Source organism: Pleurodeles waltl, chromosome 11 (genome assembly GCF_031143425.1).
Source record: "Pleurodeles waltl isolate 20211129_DDA chromosome 11, aPleWal1.hap1.20221129, whole genome shotgun sequence".
Lineage (NCBI taxonomy): Eukaryota > Metazoa > Chordata > Amphibia > Caudata > Salamandridae > Pleurodeles > Pleurodeles waltl.
In genome coordinates, this window is record NC_090450.1 from 949,754,024 (window position 1) to 949,778,842 (window position 24,819).

Here is a 24,819-nt window from a genome sequence, read left to right on the forward strand (position 1 = left end):
AACCCAAGAGAAGAACCCAACACACAATGTGCAGATCAAATTGAGGGTCATTTTTTTTTTTTTTTAACCAGCCTTGTAAAACTCAAAAAGGAGGGGGGGGGGGGGTAGGGGTACTGCCTCTCATCCCAGCACAGTTCACCCCATTGCATCCTGGTGGATGCAGTACGCTAACTTCAAAGTTGCTGTAGTTTTTCACCAAGGCAGGTAGTCCTGTAATCTCTAGACATGTGTTTCTGGGTTTAGCCCTTCATCAGTACAGAGCACAAGTAGTAGAGGGCAGAGAAGAATCATCTGGGTTGCTGATATGCTGCCCAAGTCTTCACAGGTCACAGTACCACTCCACAGGCATACAAGTACATTCCAGGTCAGCTTGTCCGCTCATTGGCTCAAGGGAGCCTTTCAAGCACTAGGGGCAGGGAGCATAAAAAAGTTCTGTAATCTGCAAGGAGTTAAACATTTCCTACCACTCAACAGTTTCCACTTGTCCCCCCGATAAGAACTTGTGTGGGTGGGCCACGAAACAAAAAGGCACTAAAGCTGTACATTGACAGATAAGCAAACAAGGGAGCTGTGGTATTTGGGGCCATGCTGTGGTGCCACCCATGAGAATCTATGAACCACAGATATTTTTGAAAACTAGACAACCAGCGATTGCAGGGTGCTGTGCCTTGCATGGATTCCATGAGGGTTCTTACACACAGTGCCCTACAAACCACAAACTATGCCTGAAGTAACATTTTCCTTACATTTGTGTGATGGAAAGTTCCTGAAGCTGCAGGAATCCACAAAATTCCTTCCTCCCAGGGTTATCCCACTTGTGACAATAAAAATGCTGTGCCACTTCTGTGGTTGGGTTTAGTGCTCGCAACAAGAATGCATCAAACCAAAGTTAATGGAAGCCATTGGGAGGGGCACTATTGCCCCTTCTGGAGACAAGGTATGGCTCAATGGCAGGGTAGGGTAGACTGCACCGGCCTTTTGTTTGTTTTGGCTCCTTTTTTTAAATGCCTGGTGGGCAGAAATTCTATTGGGCCACAAGGTGGGGGGGGGGGGGGGGTGGGGGGGGGGGGAGCATGGGCCCATGCCCAGTAAGCCCTCCTCCTCTACATACACCCCCCCAAATAAAACTATAAGCCATAAATATAGCCCCTGGTGACTAGTAGGCTTTCTAACGCAACGCCCTGCTAAGAGGAGCAGACAGGGGGCAGATAGCAGCAGTGGGAGTTGGGGGGGGGGTGGAGGACCTCCTTCAGAAGGAAAATGTTACCCAGTAAGCATCTGAGCATGGCATGAAGTGCTGTAGATTCACATGCTCTGCATACTCCTGCCATCTAGTGTTAGGTCAGAGTGTTTCAAGTTGTTTTTCTCTAGAGAAGCGTTTAGAGTCACGGGATCGAGTGACTCCTCCTCTCGGTGATGGCCATGCGCGCTATCAACTCCTTTGTTAGATTATTTTCCCACAGGCGGGTGGGAAAATGATTGTAGAAGAGGTATAGAGAAAGATGTCCATACACATGTAACTACATATATACAAACATAATGTAACTGGAACAGGCGTCCGGGAAGGAGGGAGGGTGCATGTGAATCTACATCATTACTTGCCACAAACAGATCAGGGGTGTGGAATTTTATTAAATATTTACTTGTTCAGGGGACAAGTTGCTTCATAAATCTACTTGCCTTGTAAAAAGAAAATCCACTTGTCCCTTTGGTGCGGTGTAGTGCAGTGACAAATTAAGGCAGCAATCTCATACAAGAGGTCTAATAAAAGCCTCTATGATTATGCCAGGGTCATGCTATTGTAAGGTTTGAATACTAGCAATTCCCTTATTTTTCCATCCTTCAGCAGATCTACATAAAGGGCTAAGCAATAGTTCCAGGGTTGGAATGTCCTTTTGAGTCTGTGCAAACTTACTAACTTGCATGTTTTAGGGGTTTTCACCAGCTCTTCTCTAATCTTTTTCCATACAGAGAAAGGCTGAAAATTTACTTCTGGCAAGGGCAGAAACAAAACTTGTTCCGGGGTTGGGAAAAAATGGTTGAAGGGAAAAGGAACTTGTAAATACTCAACAGATTTTCGAATGAGCAAATCTAAACGTGCATATTTACTCATGCTAAAATGTAGTTCACAAATATTTTCTAGGAGTGCAATTTCCTGACCTACTTCTGTAAATTCTTGTGAATTCATGAAAGCCATAAATATGCACTAATGCAAGGACAAATACGATGAGTGCACCACCTTTGTGATTTTCTTTAATAATTGGGGCCATTTGTTTGTATTTCAATTCTATCTCACTCTCGATTTATTAGCTGGCTTCACTGTGTGGCAACACACTGCTCTTTCACAAGGAGCATTTTGGTACAAAAAGAGGTTTTGTTCCGTGCACTAAACTACTGTGGCAAGATGTACTATTTGAGATCAAAAGTAGTTTTGCTTATGTTTGTTATGATGGTGAGGGTCCAGCAGCACCCACAATAGAAGTTTAATAAAAACATGTCAAAACAAGACAAGCATTGATAAAACCAAAAGGCTGACCACCAATGTCAGACCTATTGGCTTTACCAATGCTGGTTTATTTCATGTTTACCAGAATCGTGTTGGAACTAGTTAGACTGATTTTTCCACTAGGATTCTTTTTGGGGGGAAATACTAGCATGCTGTTTACTGAATGATGCTTCAAAGACATGGGGCCTAAATTTCACTGTAGTTTGGCAAAACGTTTTTTCTAGTTGCATTTTTTGTGAACATTTTATTTTGAAAGCAAAGGCCTCCAATCTTGCTTTCAAGCTTCTGCAAATGTTTGCATTAAACCAGAGAGCATGTTGGGAGCAATATATGTAGTCTCATATTGTTAAACTTTGCAATTGGGTGTACACATTTTTATATTGGAACCACTGTCAGTAGCGCAGTTCAAGCTTACAGCATTTTGTGGTCACCCTAATAATAAAGGTTTTGCATTAATGAACCATAAAGTTAGAACAGCATTAACATATGGGCACAAATATTACCTTAACTGTAGACAATGGGCCTTCCCTAATTCATAATGGGGTACTGTAAACCAGCAGCCAAAGTGTTTGTGCTGCAGGTGTTTGGGCCTTCTTGTCCAAATGACAAAACATGAAAACGTGTTGTCCTTGAACCCAAACAATATCTTCTGGGCATCGGGCTATAGGAACTCCACACTCCTGCAGATGCTTACTGGGTAAGTAACATTTTCCATTCAATGGCATGTGTGGCTGTAGATACACCTGCTCTGCATTGACTGTAAAAATCAGTCCCTCCATAAAAGTGGTGGATAGCCTGTGGGAATTGCAGTTGACTGCAAAAGTGTTCGTAGCACAGCTTGACTACATTGGCTTGCTGACGTGCTAGTGCATCCACGCAGTAATGATTTGTGAATGTATGTAGTGTAGACAATGTAGCTGCCTTACAAATGTCACCTAAATGGATATTTCCAAGGAAACAGTCTTAACTAGTAGAATGAGCTCTAGGAGTAACAGGTAACGGGTCTCTTTGCTTCAGCAGTGCATGTCTGTATACACTTAACTATCCATCTAGCTATGCTGTTTTTGGATATTGGACTGCCCTTGTGAGGTAGTGAAAAGGCTATAAAGAGCTGTTGAGGTTTCCTTAACTCTTTGGTTCCGTCAATGTAAAATAGGAATGCTCTTTTAACATCTAGAATGTGGCGAGGGCTTTCCGCAACAGTCAAGCTGTGGAAAGGAGACTGGTAGCTCAATGGACTGGTTTATAAGGAATTGTGAAACCGCTTTAGGAAGGAACTTCGGGTTTGTGCAAAGAACCAAGTTGTCTCTATGGAACTGGAAGAAAGGTTTTTCCAAGGTTAGGGCCTGGAGCTCACCGACACGCCCGAGTGATGTGATGGCAACTAAGAAAGCCACTTTCAAAGAAAGGTATTGAAGAGGACATGAATGACGTGGCCGAAAAGGAGGGCCCATGAGCTTGGCAAGCACAATATTGAGGTTTCAAGAGGCACCCTGGGCGGAATGACCCTTTTAAAGTCTTCAAAGGGAAGCTTTAATGACTGGGATTATGAACAAAGATATGTTTTGTCTGTTCTGTGGATATGCAGCTACAGCTGCAAGATATAAGTGGATGGAAGTGTAAGCTAAATTTGCTTTTTGTAAATGGAACAAATAAAACAATGTATTGAACAGCAGCTTTGATGGGGTCAATAGGTTTGGGCTGGCAGTGGCAAATTTTGTATCATAACATGCTCTAGTTGTGAGTCTACGAGCTTCCCGGAGAATGTCCATGCATTCCGCAGGCAATCCTAAGTAAACTCTATAACTTGAAGAACCATATCACAAGGTTGAGTGACCTGGGGTCTGGATGTTTGATCTGTCCTTGATTTCCAGTGAGAAGGCCTGGCCTGTTGGGAAGCTTCTTGTGGGAAACTACAGATAGATACAGATCATAGTGGCAGATGTTTACCAGATCCTCTGAACCAGAAATGTAATGAGAGGGAGAGGTGGAAAAGTAAGCAAATATCCCTGACCAGTTCATCCATAGAGCATTGCCCCTGGATAGAGGGTATAGATACTTGGGAGACGAAGCTTGGGTATTTTGTGGCGAAAAGAGGAGTTCCCCACTTTACAAATTATGCTTGAAGGACCTGTGGGTGGAGTTAACTCGTGGACTTGTTGCTGCATCCTGCTGAGCCAGTCTGCAAAGTTGTGGTCCATCCCTGGGAGATACTCTACCACCAGGTAAATGTGGTGGTGGAGAGCACACTTCCATATTGTCTGAGAGAGTTGTGACAATTGGGATGACTGTGGCCTACCATGTTTCTGTAGATAATACAAGGCTGTCATGTTGTCCGTGCAGACAAAAACAACCTTGTGAGACAGGTGATGAAGAAATGCTTTCAGGGCTGGAAATACTGCCTGAAGCTCAAGGTAAATGATATGTAAGGAATGGTGACTGAGGTCCTAGAGGCCCTGAACTGTGAGGTCTTGATGGCGAGTTCTCCAACCTATCAGTGATGCATCTGTGGTCAGAATGACCTGAGACACAGGGTCCAGAAAAGGCCACCTTTGGGGTGTTCCACCATTGCAGAGTGTGGCGAGTATGGCAGTCTAACAACACTAGATCTTTCAGCTGACCCCGTGACTGAGACCACGGATGAGACGGACACTGCAGTAGGGGACGCATGTGGAGTCTGGCATGGGGAGCAATGGCAATGCAGGACGTCATCATCCCTAACCGGCACATAATAGCCCTAACTGTGTATGTGTGATTCTCCTAAAACTGAGGGAGAAGAGACTGAAAACTCTTAATGCGGGCTCGGTTGGGGTATGCTAGCCCCAACTCTGCATTGAGAATAGCTTCTAGATAATGCTGTACCTGAAAGAGGTTGAATGTGAGATTTGGAAAAGTGGAGTGTGAAGCCCAGAGTGTAAAGGAGATTCACTGTCACCTAAGTGTGATAATGGCACTGTCGTAAGGTACTGGCTTTGACAGCCAGTTGTCCGGATAAGGGACATTGGTCTGTGGTGACGTTGACACATTCTGAATGAAAATTTTGGAGCTGTACCCAGACCGGTGTGGAGTGAGCGGGGGAAAGACAGAGGTAGTCACTGCTATTTAGTGGAAGAAAAGCCTCGGGAGGCGGTGCTCTTTACCTCTGCCCCTTTTTGCCGTTTCCTCTGTAGGACCCCCTATAAGAACCCCTGGAATAGGAGGGCAGAAGCTGCTGGTTTGGGAAGAAGATGCCTCAGGAGGTGTGGATCTGTGGCACCTCTGAAAGTGGAGCAAAGAAAAGTGCTCCTTTGTGTGGGGGACTGTAGAGCACCCATGGCCTTTGCTGTGTCTGTGGTTTTTTTTCTGGCTTCTCAAGGGTAGTATCCACTTAAGGGCTAAAAAGATGATCCTTATCAAACGGCATGTTAAGAACCGCTTGCTGCACTTTGGGTTTGAAACTAGAGCAGCAGACCCATGTGTGCCTGCTTATTAAGACACTTGTACTGTTGCCGCTGGCATCTGTATCTGTGGCGTCCAGGCACAACTGATAGAATTATTAGAGATTGCTTGGCCCTCAGCAAATATTTTGTCATCCTCGCTTGTGGTGCTCATCTGGGAGAAATTGGAGGAGCTCCTCCATTTCATCCCAGTGAGCTAGGTCATATCTAGCCAGTAACGCCTGGGACTTGGCAATACGCCAATGGTTAGCTGCCTGTGCAGCCACTCTTTTGCTGGCAGCATTGATTTTTTTGCTCTCCTCAGGAAGAGGAGAGTCACCTGTGGCCCGGCTATTAACAGTTTTCATGCAGTGGTGGCTACTATGGAATCCAGAGGGACTTGTGACCTTATGTATAATGGGTCTGAGGGAACACGCTTAAATTTCTTGTCTACTCTAGGGGTGGTAACCCTAGAGCAGACAGGCTCATCAGAAAATTTCATCATCATGATGAAGCATGCCAGGGAGCATCAGGAGGAATTTGATATCGCTGAGTAGATGTGAGCGCACCAAACAGGAAGTCCTATTCAATAGGATCCCTGTATAATTCCACATTGTGAAAAGTGGCTGCTCTTGCCACTACTTGCTGGTGAGATTTAGTATCCTCTGGTGGTGAGGGGTGTGCAGGGAATGCCAGGGTCATTGGACAGGATGGGTTCAGGGTCATGCTGTGTCCTAACCAAATCTTCCCCAACATATAAAGGGGATCCTGGAGGGGTATATTCTCCTGGAGAAGATGAGGCAGGAGAATGAGGATTGGAGTGAGGTGGAGGAGAAGAAGGGGTTGAAGGAGGTGAAGAAGGTAGATCAGGAGCAGGTGGAGAAGACTTGAGGTGAGCTGGTGGCCTCTTCCTTGCTTCTTTGGAGGCGGAGAAGTGTCCAGAGCTTCTGGATAAGACCGGGTCCTCTTGATCAGTACAGGTGGGAGAAGCAATAATGTGTCCTGTCCCCTACTGACTATGGAGGTGTTGCGAACAAGCATACAGTCTCCAGACTAGGTTCCACAGGAGAAGGTGTAGCCGAAGGCTGACTGGAATCTCTCTGCTCAAAAGCTTTTGGACCCATGGATTTCAACACTGAAGTCTTCGGTCAGTGCGATTTTGTCAGCACCGAGGTGGAGGCGGTAGTCTGTCAGCTCTGAGCTGAAGTTCGTACAGTGATGGAAACAATGTCTCGGCCTGAGGTTGAAGCTGAAGACAATGGTTTTGTCTTGGCTGTTTTCAAAGCCGACCTAGAAGACAGGGCAGCCGAAATGGACCTCTAAAAGGGTCTTTTTCACAGTTGGTGGGAGGTAGAAGGGGCCATGGTACTCACAGGTTGTGTAGATGTTACCTCATGGCCTTCGATGTCCGACTGCACGTCGGAGTCAGAGTCCTGAATAGATAAGGCCTCTTCCTCATGTTCAGGTTCCTCCTGGGCTTGTTCCTCCGCTAAGATGTCCAAGGTGTGCCATTTCCAGTTGACAAGCCCTTCAGTTACGAAGCATTTTCTTTGACCAGAAAAATATGCAGGCATCATAGGTAGCTTCCAAGTGATCAGGAGAGTGGCACATGTTCCACACCAGCTGTCGGTCAGTGTGGGGAAATTTGGCGTGGCACTGAGGACAGCAGCAAAACTGCGTTCCTTCCATCAGATCAGCATAGTGGTCAGGGCCACGTGGAGAGGTAGGCCTCAACAATCTAACAATAGATCCTGGTGTCTAGTAGGATTTCTTCCCCTCCTCCCTCCCAGTGGTACTAGATAATGCTTTCTGCCCTTCAGGGTAGATACCTGCAATCCCTCCCACCCCAATCAGTACTTGGGGCTGAGATGGGACTCTGATCACTGATGAAGTGAAAGTAAAACAAGCCCATTGCCACGTTTTACTTTCACTTCAGTGTCACAACGTCAGCGTGCCCTGTGCTCTGGTTGGTCATCATTACACTAAAGGGGGGGAAAAAAAGGAGAAAAAAAAAACTCTGCCTCTTTTCAAGCAGCCAGAGTTTAAAATATAATAAAGGATCCCTCTGGTGCTCTGCACCAGAGGTTCCTTTATATATCCCCAGAATCTGCAAATGGCCTACAGATGCACTGGGGAGGTAGTGCAGGTGACAACCATTGGCCAACACCCGCATTAAGGGTGCTATTTTTCTCATCCATGAAAAATCAAAGGAAGAGTTGTGTTAAAATATGAACTGACTATAAATAGTGTGTTTAATAATCTATACAACCAGATGGATCTAGATGAACTGGACGGGCTCAGAAATGTTGCTCTTGCAGAACTTTCAAAAGAAACACTATTCTCACATGTTGTCCCACTACAAATGCCAAACAATACAACTCTGGGGCAATTAACTAGACAGCACATTAATGTACGCCCACCTGTGATTATGCATGATCCCAACACTGCTCAACTTATGACACTGAATCTACAAATCGTATTTAACAGAGGCACGCTATACCAAAGTCAATTCCTCGTTTTATCATTTTCTACCCTACTACATAATGTTGCACCCTTCTAAACTTGTTAGTTGTCTTGCAGATTATATGCTTTCTGTATCAGTGCTATTGGTTTCTTTCCTTGCCTTTTCACCCAGACCCATGCCCTTCCACCCTGACAACCAAGACGAATGAGAAGAAAAACAATTTAAATATTACTACAAATTTGATAAATAAATCGTCAAGAAAAATATTAACCCCTTTGGTGCTAGGCCTCCCCCACACCACCTGCCGTGCTAAGCCTTCTTCCTGGTTATTTAGGGTAGTTCACACTTAGGTCCCCATACCTTTTTGTCCACATATACTATCAAAGCCAAATTTGCATCCTTTTTTCCCCAGAATCCCAGGGATTCTAACAGTACCCGGTGTTTGTGGAGTCCCCTGGAGTGGACCGAGAAAATGGTCAAAATGTAGCTAAATTTTGAGTTTTTGGGGAAAATAGTTGAGAAAAGTTCAGCAAAAGAAAGCATAATTTTTTCCCCTGCAAATGGCATTAACAAAGGTTTTGAAACATGCTAGCCTTTTACGATCAAACGCACATGGGTGGATAGATATGGTAAATACGCAGCACTCACCGGGACATGGGGTGAAACCACACTAAACAATCTTGGTGTATATTCTGCCACACCTGCACGCTGATGCCTACGATGAGCTCAGTGCTCTGCTCTTAAAACTCCCAGACAGAGAACTCCTAATGGGAGGAGACATTAATGGGACACACTGCGAGCTGAAAGACAGATGGCCACCTCGGCAGGTGGTCCAACCGCACCACTTACTTGCAGACTTTGACAGCAATGGGGCTTGTTGGTACGTGGCACGCCTGTAACCTATTAGAGCGACAACACAAACTTCTTCCGGGGGCTCATAGCAGCCTCTACAGAACTGATTACATCCTCTCTCTCCCTCGTCAGATATGTCACTTTAAAGAAAGCAAACACTTCGCCCAAGGAATATCAGACCACACGCCGGTCTGGGTGACATATGGCAATCAAACCCCACCTGGACAGCGATGGTTAGTGATCACTCCCTGCTATCTCCAGATACCACATATCCGCACTAGCTTGATTACAACAACGCAATACTACTTTACTGAAAATGGAGGATCAGCGATAGTGGGCAACAGGAAAGCTGCAAGAGCGCGTGCGGAGGCCCTGAAGCGGGAGATTATAGACTGGAATCTGGACTCGTGGGTTCGGATCAGGTGACTAGACCACATCAACTAGCACTCAAAAAAAAAGAATATAGAGTCACCAAGACGGAAGCAGCTCGCATATACTATGTCGCTAAACCGCATCAGCTATACGAAGGGGGAGACAGGGCTGGTAAATTGCTTACCTGGCTACAGGGGAAAAAGAGCCAGTAGATGGGTACCCAAGATAGAGACTGATAGCGGAATCCGAGTGCGTAACAAGCAGCTGATAGTGGCCTTTACAGACTACTACACCGCCCTGTATTCCTGGACCCTGTCAGTCTCAAATAGACACCCGGAATTACTATCTGATACCAACCTACTGAGCCTCAACTACCAGGACAAAGATCTCTTCGAACAAGAGATAACACAAGACTAAATACTACAAGCAATACAAGACTTTGCTTCAGGTAAATCTATGGGACCTTATGGGCTTCCCATGAAACTATATAAACTTAACGCGTCACACAAAACACACCCTCAGCGGCACAGGGGTGGCTGGGTGCAGTGTGCAAAGCAGGCGTCTGGTTTGTAATTGAAATCAATGGAGGGACCCGGGGGTCACTCTAGCGGTGCAGGCAGGGCACAGGGGGGCTTATCGGGCCAACCACTGACTGTGCTAGGCAGAGGGTCGCCTGGTGCTCACTTCTGCACTGAGGTTCGGTTCCTTCTGGTCCTGGGGGCTGCAGGTGCAGTGCTTGGTCGAGGTCTCAGGTTACTTGTTACAGGCAGGTCAGGGGGAGCCTCTGGATTCTCTCTGCATGCTTCGCTGTGGGAGTTAAGGGGGGTCGTCTCAGGCTACTCAAAAGGTTGCAGTCGCCTGGGAGTCCTCCCTGTGGTGTTGGTTCTCTGGAGCTCGAGCCAAAGTTGCAAAGTTGTTGCTTGTTGTTGAGCAAAGCCACTGCTCACTGGAGTTTCTTGGTCTTTCAGGTCAGCAGTCCTTGTTTCAGGAATCTGATTTCCTGGGTTCTTGGGTGCCCCTTAATACTAAAGGCTACTGTCTTGGAGGGTGGCTACACCCTCGTGTCTCCTCCCTGAGGCTAGGGGGGCACATCCCTAATCCTATTGGGGGAATCTTCCAATCTCAGGATGGAGGATTTCTAAAGGCAGGGGTCACCTCAGCTCAGGACACCTTAGGGGCTGTCCTGACTGGTGGGTGACTCCTCCTTGTTTTTCTCATTATCTCCTCCAGCCTTGCCACCAAAGGTAGGGGCAGTGGCCAAAGGGGTAGGCATCTCCACTTGCTGGCATGCCCTAGGGTGCTGTAACAAAAAGGGGTGAGCCTTTGAGGCTCACCGCCAGGTGTTACAGTTCCTTCAGGGGGAGGTGAGAAGCACCCAGTACAGGCTTTGTTCCTGGCCACAGAGTGATAAAGGCACTCTCTCCATGAGGCCAGCAGCTCATCTGGTTATGGCAGACTGGCAGAAACTGGTCAGCCTAACACTAGAAGTCGGACTGGTATTCAGGGGGGCATCTCTAAGATGCCCTCTGGGTGCATTTTACAATAAATTCCACACTGGCATCAGTGTGCAATTATTGTGCTGAGAAGTCTGATACCAAACTTCCCAGATTTCAGTGTAGCCATTATGGAACTGCGGAGTTCGTGTTTGACAAACTCCCAGACCATTTACTCTTTATGGCTACCCTGCACTTACAATGTCTAAGGTTTTGCTTAGACACTGTAGGGGCATAGTGCTCATGCACATATGCCCTCACCTGTGGTATAGTGCACCCTGCCTGAGGGCTGTAAGGCCTGCTAGAGGGGTGACTTACCTATGCCACAGGCAGTGTGAGGTTGGCATGGCACTCTGAGGGGAGTGCCATGTCAACTTAGTTATTTTCTCCCCACCAGCACTCACAAGCTGTGAGGCAGTGTGCATGTGCTGAGTGAGGGGTTCCCAGGGTGGCATAAGACATGCTGCAGCCCTTACAGACCTTACCTGGTATCAGGGCCCTTGGTACCGGGGGTACCATTTACAAGGGACTTATCTGGGTGCCAGGGCTGTGCCAATTATGGAAGCAAAGGTACAGTTTAGGGAAAGAACGCTGGTGCTGGGGCCTGGCTAGCAGGGTCCCAGCAGACTTTCAATCATAACTTGGCATCGGCAAAAGGTCAGGGGGGTAACCATGCCAAGGAGGCATTTCCTTACACCATGTTTCTGGAGAATCGAGACAGAGGTTCCCTGACTGAGGACCAGAGGCTCGCCAGCATAGTGGTCATACCAAAGGAAGGCAAGCCTCCAGATAGATGGTCCTCCTACAGGCCCATCTCGCTCCTTAATGCAGAGGTAAGGATCCTATCTAAAACCCTGGCTTCTCAACTGGTGCGGGTGATCTCTTCCTTGCTACACCCAGACCAGTCCAGCTTTATGACGGGACGAGGTACTGCCCTGAACCTGAGGACATGGTGTCCTGGTCGGATACCTAGAATAAGGGAGGCCGTGCTGGAGTTTTCATTGGATGCACCGAAGGCCTTTGATACTATAGAGTGTGATTATCTCGGAGGTCTTGAAGTTTGAGTTCGGACCAAGATTCATAGCCTGGGTGCACCTCCTATACACCGAACCTTTGGCTCAGGCGATTGTTAACGTAAGTACATTTTCTGTTTTCCGAATTCAGCATGGCACACTTCAGGGATGCCTGCTGTACGCCTTAATCTTTGCTATGGCATTAGAGCCACTGGCAGCGTGGATACGTGGAGATCCTCTGATCAGAGGTTTGCGATGGTCAGAGGAATGGGAAGATAGGATATTCCTTTACGCCGATGACATCCAGCTCTACATCTTGGATCCAACTTCCTCTCTCGATAAGATGATGCACATCCTTGCACTCTTCCGCCACTATTCCAGCTACACTATTATATGGGACAAAACGGATTTACCTACTATATGGCCCAGCACCACATCTTCAAATGAGTTGCTGTGCCCGCATTGCTACAGAAGAGCTATCACACCAGAGGTCCCACTACCTTTTACACCCACAATTTGGAGCTTCCACTGCGACGCCTTCAGAGAGACGTTGAGTGATGGAGATCCCTTCCACCATCACCCTTGGATATGGCCGCATTGTTTAAAATGATGGCACTGCCTAGTTTTTTTATATACTTCATAATACCCCATATACAATAAATTCCTTGTATTTCCGAAATATTGAACGCAAGATACATACTCTCTAATGGGATGGGGTTCTGCACAGATAGCTATTGCTAAGTTAACGAGAAGCGGGTATGATGGAGTGCCCTGCCAGGCGCACATAACTATTATCGATCAATCCAGCTGACGGCTATCAATCAACGGACTTTCCGGCCTGTAACGGAGCCAATCTACTGAATGGACCGTGATGCCATGTGACCTGGAGGGGTCATGCGGGTACTGCATGGTGGGCATAGGCCTCAGACCTTCCCTACTCCTACAGTGGTTACTCTCTCTGGCATGAAACATTGCGCCTGCTGGGGTGGGAAAGTATCACACAAAGCACCCCCCTATGGGAGGCCGCGGCATTGTGCACGCTAGCGACCCAGCCAGGATTTAATAAATGGGACCTCATCGCCCTAACAAAAGTTGGGGACCTGTGGCAGGGTGCCGTTCTTGCCTTCGCAGATCTCCAGATGGGTTTCAGCTTGCCCCTACGGAGGCATAACACTACCTCCAAATCCAGCATGCACTCTATAAAGTGTTATCTAGAGAGAAAGACCCTCCTGAGTCACCCCCGCTTGAAGACGGAGTACTATCCGAACACATGCCTAAAAAGGTAACGTCCCTCACATATCGTAAAATTACCAATAATCTACCAGATGTATGTGGGGGCTCAGAGCAAGCTGAGCACATGATATAGGGGAGTTTGATGATGATGATGGTGAGTGGTGGGAGGCCTTAGCATCCTTTAGGCAGTTGGGCATGTGGGCAAGGTTTCGATTAGTGCCACTGAAAATTCGCCACTGGGGCAATTATGTCTCTAGCCCCCTGGCCAAAATGGGTAGGACAGCTTCACCCTTGTGTCCCCAAAATTGTGGTCAAACAGGTCATTCTATCATATGCTATGGGGTTGCCAGACTATACAGAGCTATTGGAACGCAGTGGTATTGTGTTTAAATACTGTATGTGGAAGCATTGCAGAGCCTGAGCCTAAGTGGTGTATACTAAATATTTGAGCAGTAACCGATCTTACCCATATGGATCAGATATGAATGACTTTGGGATGGATAGCGGCGAAATGCAATATAGTCTGTACTTGGAAAGCCACTGGTTCGCCTAGGATGAAGGAACAGAAACGTGACCTAGACTGGTGCATGCTGGCAGAGAAGGTGATTTATGAGAGATGGGGTGTTCAAAAAAATGGCTTAAGATATGAGGGAAATTAAACTCACACAGGGAGGGGACTGTATGCCTTGCCGACAGATTGAGGACTAGAGGAGTAACTCAAGGCATCAATTTTGAGAAGCTATAGGTCCTCGGTGGGAAAAATAGAGAGGGGGTGCATGGGGATGGAATTATGGGAAATGGTGATGATTAAATGTCTCTTAACTAATATGACTTCTGAGGCTGCAATGTAAACCTGTTTTTGTTGTTTTCGTGCAATAAAAATATTTTTAAAAAAACAAAGGGTTTGTGGTGATAAAATCACCATCTTCGAGGAACAAGCAGACTTGAATTAGAAAAACAAATGTTTTGCATTTTACTGGGACATATCCAATTTTTCCTATTTCTTGTGCTTTCTGCTTCTTTCCAGTTAGGGGTGGAAATGGGTGTGAAAGCAATGGTGGATCCTGGAAATCTATACATTTCTGAAAGGGAGACAAAATTCTCGATTCAACAAGGGGTCATTTGTGCAGATTCTACAAGGCTTTCCTACAGACAGTAATAGTTGAAATATAAAATTGAGTTGGAACAAACAGCTATTTGTGTCTACGTTTTAATCTATAACTTCTTTTAACTATGGTAGATTTTCGAAAGAAATATACTGTTACGTCCGCTGAACCCTTCTGGTTGTGGGATATATAGGGCTTGTAGGTTCACAAGGAACCCTAGGTACCCAGAGCCAACAACTGAGTTGCAGCTTGCAATGGTTTTTCATTGGGTTCCAGGTATACAGAAATACTTTTGGCAAAATATAAAAAGTGAAAAATAGGTATCAAGGAAATCTATGTATTACCGCACTAAGCATAAAATATGGAGTTTAGAAGTGGTGGTTATTTGCACATTTCTGAATTTGTGGTTACCCATACTAGCATGCGAATTAGAGGACATTTCTCATAATGACTTTCTTACACACTGCCTTACATTTGGGAAGGGCAAACGCAGAGAAAAACAATTGGTTATAACACTTGTTCTATTATTCTGCGTTCCCTTAAGTCTTTCTATAAAAATGATACCTCATTTGTGTGGGTAGGCCTAGTGCTCCAGACAGGAAATGGCTCAAAACGTAATATGGACACATCACATTTTTTTACCCAAAACTCACCCTTTTTTTCCCCCCAATGTGCCTAGGCGTGGATTTTGGGCCTTATCTCAGCCGTCACCTAGGGAAACCTCGCAAACTTGCACATTTTTGAAAACTAGACAACCAGGGGAATCTAGGAGGGGGTGACTTGTGTGCCAGAAAGGCAACTTCCTGCAGCGAGCCAAAGCAGGGTTCCCCTAGCGAGGGGGACAATTGGAAAGGGGAGATTATCCACTTTCCAAATTATGCCACTCCTGTCTGCTTCGGTGCTCAGGGGCTGAGAAAGCCCCCGAGCACCAATACAGTGAATGTGAAATGAGTGGTTAGCATTGACTTTAATAATACAAGTATATTTCTACACAAGCAAACCTTTTTTAGCAGCATAAGGATAATGAAAGACTGGGAAAAAAACATAACTTTTTAATGTGTGCCATGCAGTTTGCATGCAGCTCTTTGGTGGCAATTCATAGCTTTTGTCCTGCTAGATTACGATTGTAACTTATGAACTGCACAGCCACAAAAGCAGTAACCCACTGTGCTATGCATATAAAATACTGTTCTTTGCATGATAAATGTTCCTTGCAGCAGGCATACTAACCATCTGCACTACCATAGATGTCAAAACTGCCATTAGACAAAATTTCTATCTCTCTGCAGCAGGTGCATTCATCACTAGAGTTATCTTGACACTATTTTTGCCTGAAAATTGCTGGCTGTACAAAGAACTTTGTCTTACTTTTAAAACTGTTGCACAAATTAAGTAATAAATATAAAAACATGCACATTTCTATGGGGAAGCCCCAGTTGGAGAAGTGCCATCCTGCTGTCCCAAGCCTGCGGACCCCCTGGGAATGTGTCACGGACCTCTGGGGGTCCAAGGACCACAGGTTGGGAACCGCTGATCTAGATTTCAAATAAATGTCACTGTCACTATAATGAAGTCACTATTTCAGAAACTGCATTTTAAGCATACATTTTAACATGTAGCCAGCAGTCAATGTGACGCACAAGATTCTCCGGGTCTTCCATAATGCAGGCTATACAATATATATTTTTTTTATTTAAATGTTTTTGTTTTTTTTTTTAACGGTTTGCAAAAATTAGTTCCCTTATTCTCTACAACTGAACTAATCAAATACCTCTTAGTCACTATTGGGATAGAAATGTCCCCAGCATGATGAATAGACATACACTGATGCCCAGAGTCCCCTGACTTTGTTATAGCACTGCACACAAAACCCAGAGTGAGCACTAAGGTCTACGCCCGAAACTGACAAACGAGACACAGAGCCTACTTCAGAGGTCAAAAAGGGGAACCAAAAATGTACTCTCTAGCTGACAATACTATTGGGTGGGTCATAGTGGATCTGGCAAAGTATCTTTTTTTAATCCATCCACAAGCCTTTCCCTCTGTTCCAAGTGAAATTATGATGCCAACAGGCCCGCTTGTGTTAACTTCGACTCGTGTGTCATGATTAGACCCTGTTCAGACTACCCAGTCTAGCAAGCTTGGTAGGAGGATTCCATGTTGTTTGTGAGGGTGTGTATGCTGCTGCAGGTGGGATCTCTTTTGGATTGCTCCGGTGTTTGATTTGGCACAAGATGGAGTTTGTGATCCAGCCTCCCCGTACTGTGGAAGTATATACTGCCTCCATTCCTGCTGAAAGGTGTAGATTTAGATAATGAAACATTGAGGGATGAGACAGTGCTGCCTTTAGAAATTATGTGTGAACTCCTTAGTAGGGGACTGCGGATTAGTGGTTCCTTAGCAATGGTGGGGGAAAGGGCTGGCGTGTCAGATTCAGTTGTTAGATGGATAGACGTTTCTAGGCAGGGTTTGGGCCTTTTGCCTTCTCTGTTCACCTAAAGGAATCTTCCGGCCATTCAAATGATCCTCCAGCAATTCACCTGATCCAGGATTAAAACTTGTCTAACTGCACTAATGAGACCCACTGATTTCTCATTTTTAGGTTTCGCCTGCACAGTGTTTGCGCTATACATGCAAAGTCTTTTGTACTTTAAAAAAAAAAATCTTAAAGGGAGCTTAGAACCCACCCCTTACTCACCTGAACTTACCATTAGTAGAATCCAACGCTGCTCTAATTTACTTGCTTCTCATTGGCCAGCACGTTGTCTGATTTCACTTCCTGCTCTGCTTTTGCTGTCCATGTAGCTGCTTGGAGCTTGGGCAAAGTACAGCTTCCGGATACTGGCTTATGGCCACTGTCCTTCCACTGGCTACTTCACAGTGAACTAACTTTTTTCATTTCCTAATGGGCACTCTTTACAAGCGCATCTGTCTCTCTCCTCCCCGTGATCTTAAAATATACCTGAACCCACACATAAGCAATGCGTAAACATGGGTTTATTACAATCATGTATGTACAGGAAGAGTGATGGTTCACTGCTGCACATTTGTTACTTCTGCTACATGTGTTACATCATACATACAGCCTGTCAGAACTGTAAGGGAATTTGCATGAGTGACTATTGTTAACTATGTGCATGCATAATTGTGACTCACTCTTGCATACTCCAAACATGCATTTATATACTATTAAGATTCAGCCCAATCGGCCCTTCCACTATTTTGATATTATGATTCAGTATAGTCAGAGATCTCACGGAAATTTTGAACTTATCAAGACTAGTTGCTTACAGAACACCAAATAAAATTGTTACCAGGAGAGAGGAAATCATTCAGGTTGGCTTGAAGGTATGCGCATAGGTGGCATTTATATAGCGCAAATCTAACAGATACCGCTTGTGCTGCTCTCTGCTGTCTACCAGAAAGTCAGCAGAGAGCAGTACAAGGTCCAAGGCAAAGATTCAGTCGATATGAATGGAAGGGTACCTTCTTTCTAACAGTGAAAGCAGACTGTTACTGCCTCATGATGCAGTGTCCTTAATAACGTGTGTTGTCAGCTCTTTCCTAAACTGGAGCAGAGTTGAGGGAGTCGTGATGAATACAGGGATGTAGCCCAGATGCTGGAGAAAGCCCGTCGTCTTGCTTTTTCTTTTTTGCACTTCATCTCTCTTCTGATGGTTTTCTATCTACGAGTGTTGACAAGAGCCGCCAGAGATACTAAAAACTTGTCTGCATGATAGGCAGGGGTGCCTGTGGTGATGGCTTTGTACATTATGTACCCAGTTTTGAAGACACTGTTCATAGGCAAGAGACTGGTAAATCCGCAATAACATGCTGCACGATTACAGTACATCAAGTCATGAAGAATCCTTCAGTGGGATGCAGTTTCCTGCCTGTTCAAGAATATTCTTTATCAGTTCTGTATTAATAAGTTGGGGATGCTCATAAAATAAAAAAAATAAAAAATAAAAATAAAAATCCAAAAGTAAAAAAAAATTGACACTATGAAATACCCACACTGATGCAGCACGTTATGGGGTAAGAGATTATACATTCTACTTAACCTCACAAAAGGATGAACTGTCAATTATAGGGGACTGGGAGAGGAAAAAAATAAAATCAGCACCGTGTAACAGAAAAGAGTGAACTGATTAACAAATAAAAATTGGAAAAGATAACACGTTTAGCCTCTGCTTGACCGCCTTATCAATACTTATGGTCCACTTATGACAAAGGAGGATACCAATGATTTGCCATGCAGACCTGCACAACTCCTGCAGAAAACTTCCAGTCATCAATGTTATGGCATCTTACCCTGGTCTTTGCTTTCTGGAAGACGTGGCCCTCCATATCTTTGCTGGATTTGTTGTGTGCCACACCAGCTTTTCTCATTGCATCATCACTGTAACACAAGATGAAAGAAAGGATTAAGTTGCCAGTGTAGGTGTTCTTATTCACCAGTATACATTACAGTCGTTCATTTTTTTTTATTTTTATTTTTTTTAAATAGCTGTTCTATGGGATGGGATGGATAATTTGAAGGTGTGTTGTGGAAAGGTGAAACAGGATATAAAGGGGCGACACTTCGGCTACAATGTATTACTGGAAAATTAAAAGGTGTATGGGTGTTTTATATTATAAAAGTGAATTTATCATTGAATGCTGATACAAGATGAAAAGATAATCTCACCCAGCATTCCCATTTGATATTTGAAAAGTAAAAAAAAGATGGTCTAAGGGCAAAAGATTTTTGTGGAGGGAAGAGGGGTCAGACTTTGTACAAAAGCTGTTAGTTGATAGGGTACGTGAATATTTAAGATTGACATCTGATCAAGAAACTAAGGATTTTGACTGTCATTATTTGTTGTTTTACTTTTAGTTATTTTCAGTTTTTTATTTATTTAAATTTGTGGTGCAAGTTGCATTTTTTTTCTTTTCAATTTCTTAGCGCTTTCAAGAGCTGTCGAAATTTGGACTGTGTATAGCCCTACAGCACACATAGCCATTCAGCATTAAAATAAAAATCTATTTCTGTTTTAAAGGACTGCTGAACAGTTATCATGAGCATTCTCAGCTCCTTAAAGCGAGGCACAGCCAGAAACAAACAGTAGCACCCAGATGCTATAGACTGAGTAGGCGTGTTTAAGTCAGATTATTGTAATGGATGACTTCATTAGCGTGTGCTTGGGTGCAACTTCAGTGTATACTGATCAGACACCCACCATTCCTTCCAAACAAGTATGTACAGACAACTGATACACACTATAGAGGTTTCATTCACAGGTAGGACGCAAACACTTTAGAGATATGAAATAACTGGATTTAAGTTTCAGAGCTTTAGACTACAGACAATTTTACTGGCTGTATAAATATCTATGGATTCAACAGGGAGAAGTAAAATCTTACATTAACATACCAGAAACCCCAGACAGTCATAATCTGTTAATATCTGCAGCAAGACTTTAATAACATAATACACGCTGCTCCATTAAACAACTCAGTCAACACTCAAGCTGCACATGAGCAAGTAAAGGAATGTTCAGTATCGCTTCAGGGAAAAAAAGAAAAGAAATCCTACAGGTCCTAGTCCTGCTCTTTGATCATCAACATGCCATGCTCATCTTCAGAGTAAAGTATTAGAGTTTGGGTTTTAGAAATCGAGGAAGATGATGGGACTTCACCAGGCAGTGCTTTCCAGATGTAAAGAACCATTGGCACAGCAAACTTTTATGTGCTTTGTTTAGTATAAATGTTTTTTTTTTTTTTCCCAATCCACTTTTTGAAGTTCTTTGTGCACAGATACCCTCTTGGGTCCTTCATACGTTTTAGGAACCTATGCTAAAGAAGCAAAGGTACTAAACTACCAACAGCTGCAACAGAACACATATTTCTGTTATAATCGTTGACAAATACAGAAACACGAATGACGGATCTGTACACTGGTGAAAATACAGTTTGAAACAAAGAAACTATAAAGGTTTCTTTAAGAAAGTTAATTATTGGACCAGGCAGCAGTGAGTGGCCAGCTTACCAATCGGGGAGATCCGCAGTAGGCCACCCCTTGGCTCTTTTCAGTTGTACATGGCCACCTCTATCATCTATAGTGGAAACACACCCCACCCCAATTTCCGGTTGTCACCCACATAAGAGCAACATATTTTCATGCACAAGAAATTGTTGAAAACTACAACTTAACTTTTAAATATTGATACCTTTTACAATTCCAAAGTAATTTGGTCCTGGGTTTCAATTTAACAGTATTACAAAAATTATCTTCTTTTGTTAAAACACTGACTGCCGAGGAGCGAAACGCAAGGCCAAGTAACAAAAGTGGGCCAATGGGTCTGTGCTAGTTCAAACAAATATCACCATGTATGATTATCTTTCAAGGGAACTGAAAGATCTACAATGGTTGGTGGCTTTTGTTTCTAGTTGCTTGTTTGCTACTCCTACTCCATGACTCAACTAAATTAGCAATTTGCTTCAAAAGAAACTGAATGGCTATTTATTTTTTTGGGGGGTCATTCATTGGGACAGCTTTAGGCATTTTGCCAGCCTCATGTTATCTAAACATTAGAACAAAACACAAAGGTGGGTTTTGGAGAAGCCTCTACATCCACTGGTCTGTTCAAATGTCGTTTGCATTTTGCTTCTGCTCATCACAACGTAACATGGGCCAATGGGTCAACCCACTATAGCCACTGACTCTCAGCTGGTTAACAACATCATTCTGACTAATCACTTGCACATGTCTAAAAACAAGTGCTCTTCTGTGCCTGGTTGGTGGGCTTATAATTTACTCTGGCATAGCCTTTTTACAATTATGTATACTTTTTTTTTTTTTTTTTTTTTTTTTTTTTTTAAATCAGTCATCCTCGAGTGTCAACACTGCATTAAAACTAAAAAGAGGTGCTATGCTATTTCTAAGTACACCTGCCTGCTGGCAAGCACCCACATTGTTATATTAAATTGCTATTTAATGGTTAATTTATTTTCAAAATAAAAAAATAAAAAATAAATGTTTACACAGCCATCCTTTTTTGGTACAATGTTCTTTCTTTTTATTCATCTGTTTATTTTTGCAGGGCTTGCTTTCAATAAAATGAAAAACAAAATAATCATCCTTGACAAGCCGAGACACTGAGTTTCCCAATGTTTGTTTAAAAATCGCCTATTGTATTTTATAGTACTGTAATTCTATTTACAAAGCGCGTCTTACCTCTAACAAGGCATTGAAGCATTTTATGGTGCGCAGCACGATACTTTGGATACCGAGGTTAATGTTTAATCCATTGGCTACTGGCACCAGTCTTGTAAAGGCAAGTAAACCTTTTCAGCGCCTGTGAGACTTCGAAAATATTTCACTGAGTCCTGTAGAGACAAACATCGGGTTCGGATTGTGATAGGAAACCTCTACTTCACCATTCCTTGCATGTTGCTTAAGCGCCTAGGTCCTCTGTTAAAATAATTTTAAAAATCCCTTGGAAGTAAAAGTAAGCTTTAACTGGGTAACTACTACAGGTTTTCGAAGAAAAATTGAAAACAATTCATTTTTGCAGGAGTTGGAAATTAAATTAAAAAAAAAAAAAAAAAAAAAAAAAATTTAAACCCAGGCATGGCCAGGCATGTTAGCAGGCATGGGCAAACACCATTTACATGGATTAGCTCATTCAGGTTAGAATTATCAATATATAGGGACCTAGTTTTACACACAGAAAACAGAACAAAGTAAAAGCATATAATATGAGCAGTATGGTGCTGCAGAGCTCGGAAGAAAACAGTATTGAGGTGAGAGAAGAGAGGGGGGAGAAGAGAGAGATTGTATCTCTTTTGCACAAACAGAGAAGATCCTTTTTCAGCCTGCTAACAGGGGTTCCCAACCTTTTGACTTCTGTGGACCCCCCCTTTATCATTACTGGAACCCGGGGACCCCCACTGAATCATTATTGGAATCCGGGGACCGGCCTACTGAGTCATTACTGAAAGCTGGGGACCTAATCGATTAACATTATTTCATTTTCTAAAGAGTTGCGGACTCCCTTAGGAGATTTCGCGGACACCCAGGTCCACAGGGGTCTAACTATTAACGGCTTATCAAATTTAAAACAAACATTATTATAAATTTTCCTAATATTTTGTAATCCAGTTAGATAGGAAAAACAAAGGAAAAACCTTGCGGTGAAGACAGTCAAGACGGCATACAGCGAAGAAGGCAGCAGACAGCGAAGAAGGCAGCAGACAGCCAAGAGGAGACATGGCAGTGAAGAAAGAAGACGGCATGCAGCACCATGCGGCAAAGAAGAAAGAAGACTGCATGCGGCACCATGTGGCAAAGAAGAAAGAAGACGGCATGCGGCACCATGTGGCAAAGAAGAAAGACAACGGCATGATGCAAAGAAGACATAAGACGGCATGCAGCAATCTACAGTATTTTCATGTGATGTGCATTAAAACTAAACAGAGGTGCTATGCTAGCTCTAAGTACACTTGCCTGCTGGAAAGCACCCACATTGTTATATTAAATTGCTATTTAATGGTTAATTTATTTTCAAAATAAAAAATAAATAAAAAAATGTTCACACAGCCATCCTTTTTTGGTACAATGTTCTTTCTTTTTATTCATCTGTTTATTTTTGCAGGGCTTGCTTTCAATAAAATGTAAAACAAAATAATCATCCTTGACAAGCCGAGACACTGAGTTTCCCAATGTTTGTTTAAAAACCGCCTATTGTATTTTATAGTACTGTAATTCTATTTACAAAGCGCTTCTTACCTCTAACACGGCATTGAAGCATTTTATGGTGCGCAGCACGATACTTTGGAAACCGAGGTTAATGTTTAATCCATTGGCTACTGGCACCAGTCTTGTAATGGCAAGTAAACATTTTCAGCGCCTGTGAGACATCAACAATATTTCACCGAGTCCTGTAGAGACAAACATCGGGTTCGGATTGTGATAGGAGCCTCTACTTCACCAGTCCTTGCCTGTTTTTTAAGCGCCTAGGACCTCTGTTAAAAGAATTTTAAAAATCCCTTGGAAGTAAAAGTAAGCTTTAACTGGGTAACTGCTACAGGTTTTCGAAGAAAAATTGAAAACAATTCCTTTTTGCAGGAGTTGGAAATTATTAAAATAAAAAATTTAAAAAAAATTAAAACCCAAGCGTGGTCAGGCATGTTAACAGGCATGGGCAAACACCATTTACATGGGTTAGCTCATTCAGGTTAGAGTTATGAATATATAGGGACCTAGTTTTACACACAGAAAACAGAACAAAGTAAAAGCATATAATATGAGCAGTATGGTGCTGCAGAGCTCGGAAGAAAACACAGTATTGCAGGTGAGAGAAGAGAGGGGGGGAGGAGATAGAGAGAGAGATTGAATCTCTTTTGCACAAACAGAGAAGGTCCTTTTGCAGCCTGCCAACAGGGGTTCCCAACCTTTTGACTTCTGTGGACCCACCCCCCTTTATCAATACTGGAACCCAGGGACCCCCACTGAATCATTATTGGAATCCGGGGACCGGCCTACTGAGTCATTACTGAAAGCTGGGGACCTAATCTATTAACATGATTTCATTTTCTAAAGAGTTGTGGACTCCCTTAGGAGATTTCACGGACACCCAGGTCCACAGTGGTCTAACTATTAACGGCTTATCAAATTTAAAACAAACATTATTATAACTTTTTCCTAATATTTTGTAATCCAGTTAGATAGGAAAAACAAAGGCAAAACCTTGCGGTGAAGACAGTCAAGACGGCATGCGGCAAAGACGATAGTCAAGACGGCATGCGGCAAAGAAGACAGACGACAGCAGTTAAGAAAGAAGACAGCATGCGGTGAAGAAGGCGGCATGCGGTGAAGAAGAAAAGACGGAAACAAATGCAGACAGATGTGCATGGATATATCTGCCCAATACACATGTAGCATTAAATAAATGATTTCACGGCCAGAATACATGATGAAAAGACCTTCTTAGCTGACTGTTCCACACGTTTCAAATCCTTATCTGCAGGTGTTGTAGGGAAGGAACCAGGAGCTGCTTTCTAAGAACAAGACGAACGAGTTACTTACCTTCGGTAACGACTTTTCTGGTGGATACATTAGCTACCTGTGGTTTCCTCACCTCATGAATACTCCCATGGCGCCAGCATTCGACGGAAATCTTCTTACTAGTCTCTGCACGTCGACGAGGACGTCACTGTCGCCCACGCAACGCCGTCTGACGTCATACAGGCAATAAGAGGTCCTCGACGACGTGCGGACGTCAGTACCAATCATTTTTTACGTGCATGAGAACAACCAGGCAATGCAATGAAAGAGCAAGGCAACATCCATTATATTGTAAAAATACACCATATTGTAT

General features: G+C 43.8%; 1 protein-coding gene across 4 annotated transcripts in view; it reads right to left on the reverse strand.

Annotated features, from left to right (window-relative positions):
- Nucleotides 1-24,819, reverse strand: part of MED15 (mediator complex subunit 15) — a 411,818-nt gene that overhangs the window by 359,025 nt on the left and 27,974 nt on the right. For 2 of the 4 annotated variants that reach the window (XM_069215144.1, XM_069215143.1), the window contains exon 2: nucleotides 18,770-18,857. In XM_069215144.1, the coding sequence (XP_069071245.1) occupies nucleotides 18,770-18,857 (88 nt within the window). Of the gene's footprint in view, nucleotides 1-18,769; nucleotides 18,858-21,674; nucleotides 21,827-24,819 lie in introns of those variants that run through there. The other 2 variants (XM_069215146.1, XM_069215145.1) reach the window with 2 other exon arrangements.